This window comes from Hemibagrus wyckioides, linkage group LG17, assembly GCF_019097595.1.
Source record: "Hemibagrus wyckioides isolate EC202008001 linkage group LG17, SWU_Hwy_1.0, whole genome shotgun sequence".
Classification (NCBI taxonomy): domain Eukaryota; kingdom Metazoa; phylum Chordata; class Actinopteri; order Siluriformes; family Bagridae; genus Hemibagrus; species Hemibagrus wyckioides.
This window is the reverse complement of record NC_080726.1, coordinates 13,691,668-13,705,620: the sequence shown is the minus strand read 5'-3', so window position 1 is coordinate 13,705,620 and position 13,953 is coordinate 13,691,668. Positions and strand designations below refer to the sequence as shown.

The following is a 13,953-nucleotide window of genomic DNA, read 5'->3' as shown; positions in this document are numbered from 1 at the left end:
ATCTCATAGACGTAGATCATCGAGATAAGGGTGTGTTTATGATGTACATTTGATCATCACATAGAAATTCCATGTGTGCAACTATATTTTGACATCTATAAGCTACATGTTGTAGGACTTGCATATTATCATTAGTTGATCACATGACCTCGTATATAGACTGCACTGATATATTTATATATACAGTATATACATACATAAAATATATATCTATATATATAGACTGTACCTGTACTAAAAGCTCAATAACATTTAAAAATCAGATGTGTTGCTTCTCAAGTGCATGCTTTTATTCTTTTTTTGCCTATTGTATTGCTCTGTTTAAAACTTTTTTTTATTTTGTTTTCAGCCTGAGATGATAGAAGAGCGAGCACTTCCTGTAGTTTCTTTATACTGAACAAAAAGCATGAAAATATCCCGCAGTATATGCACCAACAAATATTTCCATATAGAGAACTACCATAGCATCCTTTACAGTGTCAGAATTGATTATTTTGTCATTATGAGATGAAACAGAGAGAAGTTGAGAGCAATAGCAATGCGCTGAGCCCGACGACATCAACAACAACAAAAACTAGTCATGAAAGCGTGCGTGAAACAATCCCCACTTTTTCTGTCTTAAAAGAAATGTAAAAGCTTCCCTGAATCAATCTGAACGACTAGCTTATTGACCCGAATTCCACGTAAGCAACAATGCTGCTTGAAGGCAAGTCCTCTCTCATGGTCACTGGTACTGTTTCCACTACTGGAGGCGATAAGTGACTCACTGTATAAACACTAAACTCCGTGGCCTGTAATCGGCCCCATTCTGCCGAGCAGAGAGATCTGAACATCATTTCCATGTCCAAAGGATTTAGAGCTTTATTTGTGTCAACAGTTCCTCCACATAACCTTTAATCTAAGGTAGATTAAGACCATGAAATGACAGTTGTTCACAGCGGTATGACCCCGCTCTCGCTCCCATTTCTGACATAACAACTCCTTCACCTCTGCATGAACCACCGGCTCACGGCTTTCCTCATATCAGAATATCAGGATATAAGAACATCATCGCTTCCCACAGCTCAACTCTCATCACTTATACCAATACAGTTATTGTAAATTGCAGTAACATTACCCTAATTTTAATGTTACTACCTTTGAACAATATACATGAAGGGAAGGAATACATTTCGATTTTGTCTCATTATCTTATAAACTCAATAATGCTGCACATGAGGAGGGTCACAGAGGGGCAGCATTAAAATTCTGACTCCGCAAGAAACATTTATAACAAAATTATATACAATTATATAAATGCATTACGTCATTCCGCCTTCGCCTATATCAAATGGAAAATATTATTTGTGATGTATCTCTGTTGGATTTAAAATACGTATTTAAAATACAAAATATAAATATACAAAGATGACCATAATGTATATTTTTGAATCTGAAAATCTTAATATTTTGTTTTCTGTATTACTATATTACTTAAATAGTTCATGAGCAGCTTCCAAACACCTGTCAGGTATGAAATAGAGACATAGCAACATGTTTCACTGACTCATTTCAATCCAGCATATTGACGGTAGCGGCCATCAGTCATCATGATGTACGCCAGCAACCGAGCTGGACAATCTCAGAATGGATACTGATCACATGGCCCCCGTAAGGAACAGTTTTTCTTTTCTTTCAATATGGAAAATACAATATTATTGATCAGTTGCAGTATTTTATGAACTTATTTTGATAGATTTACATTTAGACATATGTATTATCATTTCTCAACACAACAACAGTGAAACAAAAAAACTAAACCAGGCTAGAGGTGTGCATCAGGACAACCAAAAAGTCTCTTTTATTTTTTTATTTCATGCAGGACAAAAGCTTGCAGGGCAAAAAAAGGCCATGTGGATGAACACATGTATTACTAATTTGTTAATTCTTTCAGCATTACTGAATTTTTCCTGGTTTGAATTACTAATTTTAATGTTTTTGGAAATAAACCAACCAAGTTGGTAGAAAAAAAAAAATCCTGTGCACAAGTCAAACAAAAGTATTAACTGTATAAGAGGTATTGGTTAAATTTACTAAAAAAGATCGGTCCTGTACACATTTCGAAAGCAGTCAGCCATTAATTGTGTGATGCTTCTGATGAATAAAATCATATTCTCTTAAATTATAAAAGACTTGTGGTAATATCTGTATCAGAACATTGCATATAATTGTGTATGGATTTATTAAAGTACTCAATCTGGTTCAGTGAGGATAAGAAACTAAATAAAAAGCACTATCACTCTATTAGCTCATATATCTCAACTCATACACAGCAGAAATGCATTGCCAAGGACAGAAGAGAAAAGGATAAAAGAATGTGTGAACGAGCTCGAATCAGCATGCAGTTCATGTCAGGCAAAGCAGCGGGCGCCTCTTTATACGTCCCTTGCATTTCTTTTTTTTTTCTTTTTTTTTTTTTTTTTGCCTTCCGTTTTAATGAATGACTGAATGATGAATCAACCACATGAATCAAATCAATCAGTGAATGAAGGAGAGGTGGTACACACCTGGGCTTTTATACTGATCCGGGCTGGGCAGGTGCTGCAGGGGGGAGTTGCAGGCCGAGGTGGCATGCTCGCTTTGAAGCAGCTGAGCCGCCTGTGGGCCTAGGGAGCCATAGTCCGCAAAGGAGAAGGGGGGCCCCCGTTGGTCACTTGTCGTGGAATAGAAACCGTAATCGGGGAAGCCTGGGAGATACAGGAGTATAGGGGAGGAGGAGGAGGAAGGGGAGGGAGGGGAAATATTGGGAAATTTTTCCCATCATTGGGAAATACAATGTTGCATAGTAATGTTATGAGTCAATGCTGCATTGTCTTTTGCATGACATAAAGGTGGAGTATTGCAAGATACAAAACAGTTCAAATAGATGCCTCCTATCTGTTCTCCTAACATGTGTAAGTGTGTGTTGTGTATGTACGTGCACACAGCTGGCCAGTGCTCATGACTCCAAACTATTAACTTCCTATTTTTCCAGCTACTAATTCAAGCCTAACCCTAAAGAGCAATATTTAAGCTTCTCCAGTACAGATATGTCAGAAAGGGTACTCAAACATTCTTGCACTTGTACTGAACTTTCCTGAAAAGACAAAAAGATTACTCCCTGAACCTTCCCTCAACAAATTGCTCAAATTAGATAAGCATGCATGTCTGAATCTGAGGGCATATATAGAAGGTTGTGTAAAAGGCCCCAGTGTGGGGGTGGTAGATTCTCTCTCACGTCATGTTTTAGGCTTTAACTGCCTGAATATGCGCTAATCAGCAGAGCTACGTCTACTTAATAAGCATCATAAATGACTGCTCAGGGCCTCGCTGCCTCTAACAGGCCATACATTTTGGCCTATGAGTCTATGCTGTCAAGTTTAAATGGTTTAAAATAAAGCTGCAGTGCGGAAAAAAATGATAGTGGATAGATATGTGTTTCATCAGTCCATAGTAAATACTACTAAATGTCCAAATAAAGCCATGCTATCTTGAATGATTTAGACCAACTCTATATTTAGGTTTGGGACACAGCCCATGTCATAAAAATAAGAAACCAAAAATGGAAAAGAGACGGTAAAAAAAAAAAAAAGGACAGCACAATGTTTTTAATGTTGTCAGTGAGATTTCTTTATTATTTATTGCTGATTGTGTCATGGACTGGAGGAAGTTACCTAGCTAGCAAAGAACATTTAGTTCACTCAGACAGGACACACAGTGTGTGGACTAGCTATCTGCTAAACTGTTACTGATGTACGTATTTTTGGCAGCAGCACCTTGGCTTTAATTTCCAATTCAAATTTCGCCCCCAAATGGCTAGAGCCGGCCCCGCTAATAAGAAAAGCTTTTTAATATATTACAGCATCTTGGCTTTGAAGGCGACATTGTTATCTCTGAGGTTATCTGATTCAATCAAGTAAGCCTTGAATTAAAGGGCACCTTTACACACTTTCATGTAGGGGAGCACTTCAGAGGACATTAACGTGATATATAAACTGTTTCTTCAGGAATGAGTTGTGCATGACATTTAGACTTTCTCAAATGTAAAAAAAATAATAAAATAAATGTAAAACATTCACACAAATTAAAAAAATGCCTGATTTCGCCCCTTGCTGATTTACATTTTACATTTTCATTCGGCAGATGCTTTTTATCCAGAGTGAATTACAGTTACAACCCAGTTAAGCAGTTGAAGGTTAAGCGTGCATGGAAGAGATCGGAGGAGACGGCGTCTTAATCGGAGACAATACTTATCTTGAGGACCAAATTTTATATGGAACATTAATTCTTACAATAAAATTAAGAAGCCTGTTTAAAGCTTGTAACCATAGCAGATGACTGTTTGGCCAGCTAGGCCATTACACCACAGACATGTTGTTTTTTTAGGAAAGAGCACAAATTATGCAAAACGTAATTACAATTTAATTCAAAACCTCAGAATAATAAACCATGAAAAAAGCACAATGCATGCGAGCGTCATGTTTCCATGGCCGCTGTGGATCTCAGATTCAGAAAGGCTTTTATTAGCCAAAAAAAAATATTTCACAGACAAGGAATTTGCGAGTTGCTCCATTAAATCAGACTAAATTGAAAAGAAAATAAGCGAATTAAATTAAAGTATCATGCATCATGCTTTTATATAAAAATAAATAAATAAATAAATAATAATAATAATAAAAATCTGGGTCAGTATTTTGTTTCCTATCTTTGTTCCTGCCATTACTGCTAAACAAATAAATCCATTTATAGTTCAGCATGTTAAAAAAAAAATTATAAACTGTATCATGTGCTATTTTCTAGGCTTACGAAAAATATGACTTTATTTTAGTTTGCTGTATTTGTAATTTATTTTGCCTTATTGGTTTGCTTATTTGTATATCATATTAATCTAAACTGTATTTTATTATTGTCTCTTGCTTAATAATAATCCACAAATTCGATTAGAAACAAGAGATTCAATACAAGAAAAATCTACAAGTGCATTAGGGCCATTTTAATCATCTGAATGATCCTCCCAGAAAACAATATATGGAAGCAGAGTCTAAAAAACTCTTCGTATCTTATAAACTTGAGTTGCTGACTTAAGTTGCGAGTGATCTTGGCAAATTTCTTTCACACTACATTGCAGACGTCAGCAGTCTAACCTCCAGCGCAAATGACACGCAAGCAAGCACTTTTATTTCCACTAAGTACACTAATCCAGACTTTTCCCATTTTCAGAGAAAGTATTAATGAAATTAGTTTTCGGCCCACGTGAAAGAAAAGATTAATAGAGGCGAGAAGATGATTACACGCCTAACAGGGTGATTACAAACTAACACCTAATTAACACCACGTCTATTCTCACTATACACTATATAAACATTGTGGACATTATATTAGATGTACCTGCCTTCGAAAGAGTAAATCTCAATGCCTCTTATAAGCTGGCTCTTTTAAAAGTGTACTCAGTTCCTCCCAAAACACACAGATACGAAGTCTTGGCTAGGAGACCTGAATTGTAATGCAAGACGAGGAGCTTTTTAAATGAACAGGCAACCGATCCTTGTCCTGATTGGCTGGATGTTTTTTTATTTTTGATTTTTTTTGAGCTCCTTCTTTAAACTGATACTTCTTCAAGAATGGAAAGAAAACGTCGCAAACATATTTACAGAAAATATTTATAATTACAGTTTGCCACTGGAGCTAATAATCATACATCTGTGCTGTCAATATAAACATTTCCATGCCTTCCAAGATGCATTCGAATGTACAGCCTGCACTTTTATTTTTAATGTTATTAACTCTACTCAGTTATGCGCTGAAGGAAAAGGCTAAGCTATGGCGTCGGCCACTATAACGTTTAATCATTTGCAAAAAGCGACCTGAAAATGCACTTAGGCTGAATCCATTTTTGATGGGCTGCTCTAATAGATGGGCGTCCTTGAGGTTCAAAGGGAGCTCTGGACTCGCCTCTTAATTAGCCAAGCTGCCATCCCATCCTGTTCCCTCTCATCTTCCTAATTAGATCTTTAACAACAAACAAATGAAGACCTTTTACAGGAACCTGTGGTGCAGCTTGTTGCGTTCGTAACACAGCAGAGGACGGCTTTTCGGAGGCCCTGCCTTTGTTTAACGCTCCCCAGCCTACTTTCCTCCACAATGCCACGCTGCTGCTGCTATTTGCATAAATATTCAGTCTAATTTCAGCATAGCAGGAGGGACAGGACACGAAATACAAAATTAACACGCATACAACAAATACACCTGGTTTCTTTGTTTGCAATGACATAGCAAATTAGCCTTGGAAAGCCGTTCATTTTACCGCTGTGACAGGAAAGGTCTTATCTAATAAAGGCCCACAGAAATTACTTTTATTGTGCAGGTAGATCACTTCTAATGATAGCGCTATCTGAAGCAGAAATGTGGAATAAAATGCAGTTAAAAGCACCCATTTACTAACTACAGAGAAAGCCATCTGGCAGAATAGGGCTGCTTGATTACCTTCGGCAGCTAATTCCCTATTTCTGAGCACATGCAAATGATTCACTTTGACCAAGTGGAAGCGGGGAAGCTGAGGGAAAAATGGAGCTGAATTAAACATTGTCATTTTTAGACATCAAAAGTTGCCTCAATAATGGTTTGGTTCAGATGTTCCGCTACAGCCAGCCAGTTACAGAATGACACTCGGCATGTTTTATGTTCCCATGAATAACGCACGGATGGAGGGAGGAAGTGAGCGTGTGTGTGCGTATCAGCTCCCTTCCGTATTTACATATGAATTATTTCCTCAAAACTGCAAGACAAAGCCCAACATATTCCTTTTCCTCTGGCAGGCTTTCTTCCCCCCACGTACCGACAAAACCCGGCGAGTTGCTCTCTTTCCACTAACCCAGGTCTCGTGCTCTCGCTCAAAGCCAAATCTAATTACTTCATAATGGCACATTTTGGTGCGGGGAGCCGTGTGCATCGTTGACAGGTGATAGATGCATAAATTCACTTCGGCTGACTTGATGAATAGCAGCATGGAAACGCACGGCGCTCGCTTGCGGTGGCCAGACGACACAGCCTCGTCTATTCATCATCTGCACCTCCAGACGCCGCCGCCGCCAACCACAAACGCACTCCAGGGTCGTGTCTGAGCAGCTGGGAGGAGGTCATCCAGATGTGCCTTTGGCTATGCAACATCTGCACGGAGCCTGGACACCCCAGCTGGCATTGAGAGGAGGAAGAGTGATGCTCAGAATGACTGCACTCTGTAAGGTTGTCAATCGCGCCATTAGATAGCCCATCTGGGTGCTTTAGAGCAATTGCTGAGATGAAAGCCTTTAAGTTGCTTTCTCCCCCTCCTGCTGCGTGTTATTATAGATAATGCTTGATAAGAAAACAGATACAAATGTGCAAATAAGAGGGTGCTTTTATCAGCTGTTAGGAAACAGAGAACAGGACTGGGCAACTCCTTCAAGTATAATGTGAGTTACTCTGTGGATAACTGGCTTTAATGCAAGTTAGTGGTCTCTTTAGCATTTACAGCCAGGCAGCCGTTTCAGAGATTACTGCAGGGTCCCATCAGGGGCCTTGCAGTCAGTGGGAGACTTTAATTTCCTCTTCTCAGTATTCAGCATCCCTCGCTCTCTAGAGTGCTGCACTATGGTTACATATCAAACCAGCTCTCTGAATGGTGCCACAGAGCCCCAGGCACTGGCTGCATTGCTTCCTCTCAACAATAATGTGCACTGCTGTTTGTTGTCTCCATCCACTATAGCTGAATTCACAAATGCCGACTATGTGGGCTTGTCATTACGGAACTGCAGGGGTGCCTGAAGAAATATCTGGACAGGAAGCTGTTTGGTATTCGCCAAGAACATAGATTATAAGAGTACCAAAAAAAATAAAAAAAAATAAATCACAACGTGAAGCTGTTTCGAATGTAAATGAATATTAAAATCACATTACAAAATAAGATAATCCACACAGACGCCACTGCACTTCATAAATCGGGACGTTTTGGTGCAATCTGAAGCAAGTTTACAATCTGAACCCAAATAAGTAGATGTACTTAAGCGCTCATCCCTCCTTTGTCCTACGCGCTTCCCAGCACTGCTTTCTGTTAATCCGGCAGAAAAGTCGGAAGAACACCAAAATGTGTTTGCATGGCAATTTAATATAATGTGAAGTGCGTTAATGAAGGACAGGGGCAAAGCTCTGGCGCTTTCTGCAGCTGGATCAGGTTCAGTGGACTCCGAATAGCTCACACCTGACCTGTCAGCACTACATTACCACAATTAGCCTGCTGAGGCTAGCAAAATACTGCCATTTAAAGTACCTTTTCATGAAAGGATGGAGAAAAAGCTGACATTTCGCACGGTGACTTTCAAACAGTTTCCGCAAAGCTGGAGGACCACAGCCAACCTTGGAAATAGCATTGCACACAATCATCTACTGTAGGCAGAAATGTCAGACACGGTAAATACATCGGGAAAAGGCTGGAGAGGGAATCCACACAAGAAAAAAAAAAAAAAGAGGGGGGGAAGAAGAAGAAGAAGAAGAAGAAGAAAAAAAAAACACAGACTGGCACTCTTTAAAAAGCACTGAAGCAGCAGTTCCTCTCACAGATGTAGTGCTATCTCAAAGTGACTGAATCTCTCCCATCTTTCCTCACTTAAATGAAGCTCAAACTTCACTCAAATCCTCTTGAAGAGTGTCGGTGAACTTGTCAAATGTTCTCCTAAATTAGCTCAGGATTTATGAACATGTGCAATTAGCTTTTTCATTTCCACCTATGCCATCTTTAAAGAATTACTAACCGCCTTTGCTGCCTCCAGAGATGATCACTCCCTATTCTCAGATGTTATTTTTTTTTCCCTTCTTTCTTTTTTTTTCTTCTTCTTCTTCTTTTAGCCAACAGGTGACTAATTATCATTACCAGCGCTCCCTCTTAGCAGATGACATCTCATAAATACTCTATAGATAATGCCTCATTGCTATTTTTTGCTCGGATAGCCTCGGAAAATTACGTTTAAATTATGAAAATTACATCTAATCAAGCAAATATCTCAAATCCTCATGATTTATCCGCTGCTCTGTGATGGATCTCTTTGTCCCTTACACACACTCGCGCACTCTGGTGTGCAGATGGAGGAGGGAAGTGGACAGCTCGCTCCGAGATGGACAAAAACACACATCTGTCTTCATCAGGAGAGGTGACAAATGAGTATGAGGTGTGTTTCATATTTCCACCTCAGACGGCTGGACACTGAAGATGCTGCCTGGCCTAGTTTGCACCTGCGGCCGGTGAACGGGACACACACTAAAACACGTGCTTGCACACACACACACACACACACAGCTGTGGACGACCGCCTGCCTGTCCATACAGCAACTAATGGAGAGTGACACAAGCTCTCTATGCCCCCCCCCCCCACACACACACAGTCAATGTAGTTAGCCTGACACAATAAAGCAAAACTGAAGAAAAAGTCACTTATATCTGTGTGTGTGTATATATAACATGGATATTCATTTTTATTTTAAGAAAAACTACACACTTAAAGCAAAAGCTGATTTAGTACATTACTATTAGGCTAACTGCAGAAACATGCTGATAAAGAACACATCCAACTGCACTTCAATTAATAACCATACACACCATATTTCTAGCTTTCTTTATAAAACACTGTAAAAATATTAATAAATTGAAAAAAATCAGAACATTAAATGTATAAAAAGATAAATCAATCATATCATCAATGCGCTAGCTGAAAACTATTAGCTGCTTTAATTTAGACATATATAAATAATAATTACTCACAAATACTGCACCAGTTCTATGTATCTGGTGTAAACTGGGTTAAGCTCATTTGTTTATTCAGCTTTAGGAGCTGCTTTCTTCTGGTCAGACCCTCTGGTTGAAATGACTTTATATATATATATATATAAATATATATATAAAATGTTCATTTGAAATGCAGGCACAAAAAGAGGGCTGGTCCTGATTTCCTTGGAAGTACCAAGAATGCAATTATTTATTTATTTATTTTTACAACTCTACACCATTAAAGTGCTCCAAAAGTAATAAGATCGCACTAAAACAAAAGAGCAGAACATACTAATGACTTTTCCCAGCGTTGTCTCTGACAGCGTGTGGTGCTGTGTAGATTTGTCTTCATCAAGTCTGAAATAGTTTCACACTATCAAAGTAAATTTTGTCTGTTTGCTTAACTGTCTACATAAATGTTTATTCCCCTGCACTGACTAGTCATAATCCTCACGCTGGCAAACAATTAATGTAGCTGACTAGCCGGAGAAATCCAGTGTGTGGACATGTATTTAACTTTTTATGGGGACACACACGTCCTTATAATGACAGGAGCATGTGATGAATGTGAGGACATTTATCTTCTCCCATGAAGAGAAACTTTTATAGACTCATAAAAGAGTAGCATTTATTTGAAAAACTTAATGATTTCTTTACAGATACTCAAGAGCAGGGCTAGGTATTTCATTATTTTGCATGTGTGTGTGTGTGTGTGTACTTTCATGCATAAAGAAAACACTGTGAGCTTATCCACAACTCTCCAGAATATTAATCATTTACCGTACCCCCGAAACAGGGTTACAGTGTCTGAAGTTCGAGATGAATTAGTTATACGAGGAGCAGTTTTGTGCTCCAGTAATCCACAGCAGTGTGTATATGTGTGTGTGTGTGTGTGTGTGTGTAGGAGAGACAGGGTTGCCGGTTTCTCTACAGTCCTCAGCCAAGGTAACAGCACATCCCACACGGATGGGATCTACACCAGATCTACAGCATCGAGCAAACCTCTGCATTGTGACTCATCTTTTCCAGCACGTTGGCCCTCAGAAAGGTTGCAGGGCTTGACTATGCCTCTTCTAGCTTAGCTCAGAATGTAAAAGTCTAAAAGATACGGTGTTAAAACATGGCTGCACTCTTGTCTAAGAAAGAGTGGAGAGAAACAAAAAAACAAGCAAAATAAATAAATAAATAAAAAAAAGGTCTTGGAGGTGGATGTTTCTTCTACTAAAATGTCATGCTATCAGTCTCTAGGTAAAGGACAAGGTTTGCATATGCAAAAGGAAAGCATAAATATTTCTACCGTGCAGATTTCTAGTGCATTTTAATACTACATAACATTAAAACACAGATATCTTATCCAGCGCTAGGTTTCAGACAATACCTACTTGACCTACAGCTACATTACATCTAACAAGGCCACTGCTAATAAAGCATGCAGTCAAGTCAGTGTCACAGATAGGTCAGAAACAGGCAGAGTAGGTGTGAACCATATAGATGAAGGATAAAAGAATGGTAGGATAATGCAATACACTGGAGAGAACACAAGAAAATCAACTCAGGATAAATAAAAGATGTGTTTATTTGAAAATCGGACGAAAAGTGTGAAAGCAATATGACTTAGAAAACAAGATGGAGTAAGAAGTATAAAGATTTCATTATTATGATACAATCAAGAAAACGAATGATCAAATGAAAAAAAAAAAAAAAGAGAAAGTGGTGCTATGTCTTTTCGAGAAGGTGTGATGAGAGGGAAGGAGGAAAGACAAACCTTCCGCTGGCGTAGGAGCAGGACAGAGTGTCTAGGGAGTCAGTCTCAGACTCCCAGACTCTGGCTTTCAGCTGGCTCAAACCAAGCAAGAGAGAAACAGCAGAGACATGACCAGCAGCTCAACGCCTATTAAACACTAGCAACATGTCAGCTCCTACATCTTATCCTATAAATGAAGCTTGCATGCAATTTTCGGGTCAGTTCTGGAAGATTTGTGCAGTTGTTTTTCCCTTTTGTGGCGTCCCCAAGCATCAATGCATGTCCACCGATCTCCTGCTGACCAGCCTGAAGGCCAGGAATGAATGAATCACGTGAACGTTTTCTAATGTGAGTAGTCAAATGACGCTCTGTTGTAAAAGAGTGTTTTCTGTACAGGAGATTTTAGCTGACTGCATTAGCTAATGCTAAACTTGTTAACCAGCTGCTCTGTGATAACATCCTGTATAAAAGATGCTAAAAGTAATTCCATGATTGTGGTGTCGTTTGTATTCCACTGATATTACATCTGTATTTGTAATAAAAACATAAACGAGATTTTAATCGTAGGTGAAATATCCTTGACATCACCAATGTGCATATTTCAAATAAATATGTTATTAAACATATCTATAAATACATATATAAATACATACATATCAATAAATTGTTTTGCCTGTCTAGCCCAATACAAATACACTAGATAATATATATATTATCTAGATAATTATATATATATATATATATATATATATATATATATATATATATATATAATTTTATAAATAATATTTTTCTTTGCTATAATATATGAATCTGTTTGACATATCATGCTTAAAATATCCTTTTCCATAAGTCATTTATGATTTATGTCATGAAATGTACATCGTAGACCCAACCTCAACCTTGATACCTGAACACATTTATTCCTATAAAATAGCCGGAATTTTCTAAAGAAGGAAGCTGTATCATTGAAATTTCTTGCAGATCACAGGAAGCTGAAAAATAAGCTCTCGCATCCTGTTACTTTCAACTCTATTATTCATTTGAGAACCAACCATTGTCAGGAAAGAAAGCTGAGATGCTTGTCTAAGATGGATTATGACAATTTTGAATGGTTGAATTTTTTTTTTTCTTCTTTTGCTCTAGCTGGGCAATATGACAATATGATATAAGATCAATATGGTGATATATGATGTCATCGTTTCTGAGATATCACCTATATTGTGATATTAATCTTGGTATTTAAAACTGTTGTTTTCTTTTAATAATTACACCCTAAAAGGAAATGAATAGATGATGTAAAAAACATTATTTAATCTTTAAACAGTTCAAACGTAAGAAATAATAGATCCTTGTTCTGCTCTGTTTTGCTGATAGATATTGTGTATTGTATAAAAATGTCTTCACGTATTGTGATATGATATTCCAGCACCGCAATCATGGAACCACTTTTCAAACCAGTACAGAAAGAGTTACCTGAAGAATCGTTCTTAAATCTAGTACATCGTTATATGTTCTTCGCTCAACCTGAATATTTTACATGTGGACCAATGCAAGTGGCCACGAGGGGGCAGTATCACAGGCAGCACTTTCAAGATGTTGAAGAAGCTCAAGTATATTAGAAAAGCGCAAAATTCTCTGACTAACAAATTTTTTTTTTTAATCACTTGACCAATCAGGTCACAGCTGAGAAAGCATGTGCAAACCAAGAAAACAAGCTCTCTCATTCTGATTATTTTCCCTCCAAAGCCATGCAAGCAGGGCTCTTGCTAAAATGACATTAACAAATAAATCTGCTCTTATGATTGTAATCTACACAGCTAAACTGTTAAGTGGGACAATCAGACAGAAGGCAGAACTCAATTCTAACAACGTTGTCATGGTTACAGTCTGTGCATCCACTTTTTCTTCTTAAAAAGAGCTCAGAAAAGCATTCACCCTTTCATCTATAGATCAGAAGTTCGAATCGTGATGCCGATGCAGTCGTCCATGACCGGGAGCCCAGGGAAGTCAAATTGGTTGAGCTCTCAGGGTGGGAGATGTGGTATACTCTCTCCTCATCAGTCCCAGAGACACTAGCCAATCACTGGTGTATGCATGTGAAAGTGGGTGGATAGTGCTTTCCTCTGAGTGTGTTATGCCACACCTTGACACTGCAGGAGCAGCAGTTTGAAAAGATGTAGCTGCATTCAGCTGCCTTCACGTGTCTCGGAGGAAGCACGTGATAGCATTCGCCCTCCCTGCCTGATAGCTGTCGTGTGAAAGGGGAGAGATGCTTAATGGGGAGAAATTGGCCGTGACTTAATTAGGGAGAAAATTAGGAGGAGGGGGGATAAATAAATAAATAATTAATCAAATAAATAAATAATTAATAAATAAACCTAATATAAACACA

At 38.3% G+C, this 13,953-nt stretch overlaps 1 protein-coding gene across 11 annotated transcripts in view; it reads right to left on the bottom strand.

Moving 5' to 3' along the window:
* Positions 1-13,953, bottom strand: part of msi2b (musashi RNA-binding protein 2b) — a 246,492-nt gene that overhangs the window by 14,879 nt on the left and 217,660 nt on the right. For 7 of the 11 annotated variants that reach the window (XM_058413320.1, XM_058413323.1, XM_058413322.1 and 4 more), the window contains exon 12: positions 2,547-2,726. The exons of the other annotated variants lie outside the window; for them this stretch is intronic. In XM_058413320.1, the coding sequence (XP_058269303.1) occupies positions 2,547-2,726 (180 nt within the window). The remainder of the gene's footprint in view (positions 1-2,546; positions 2,727-13,953) is intronic. 11 annotated transcript variants of the gene reach the window in all.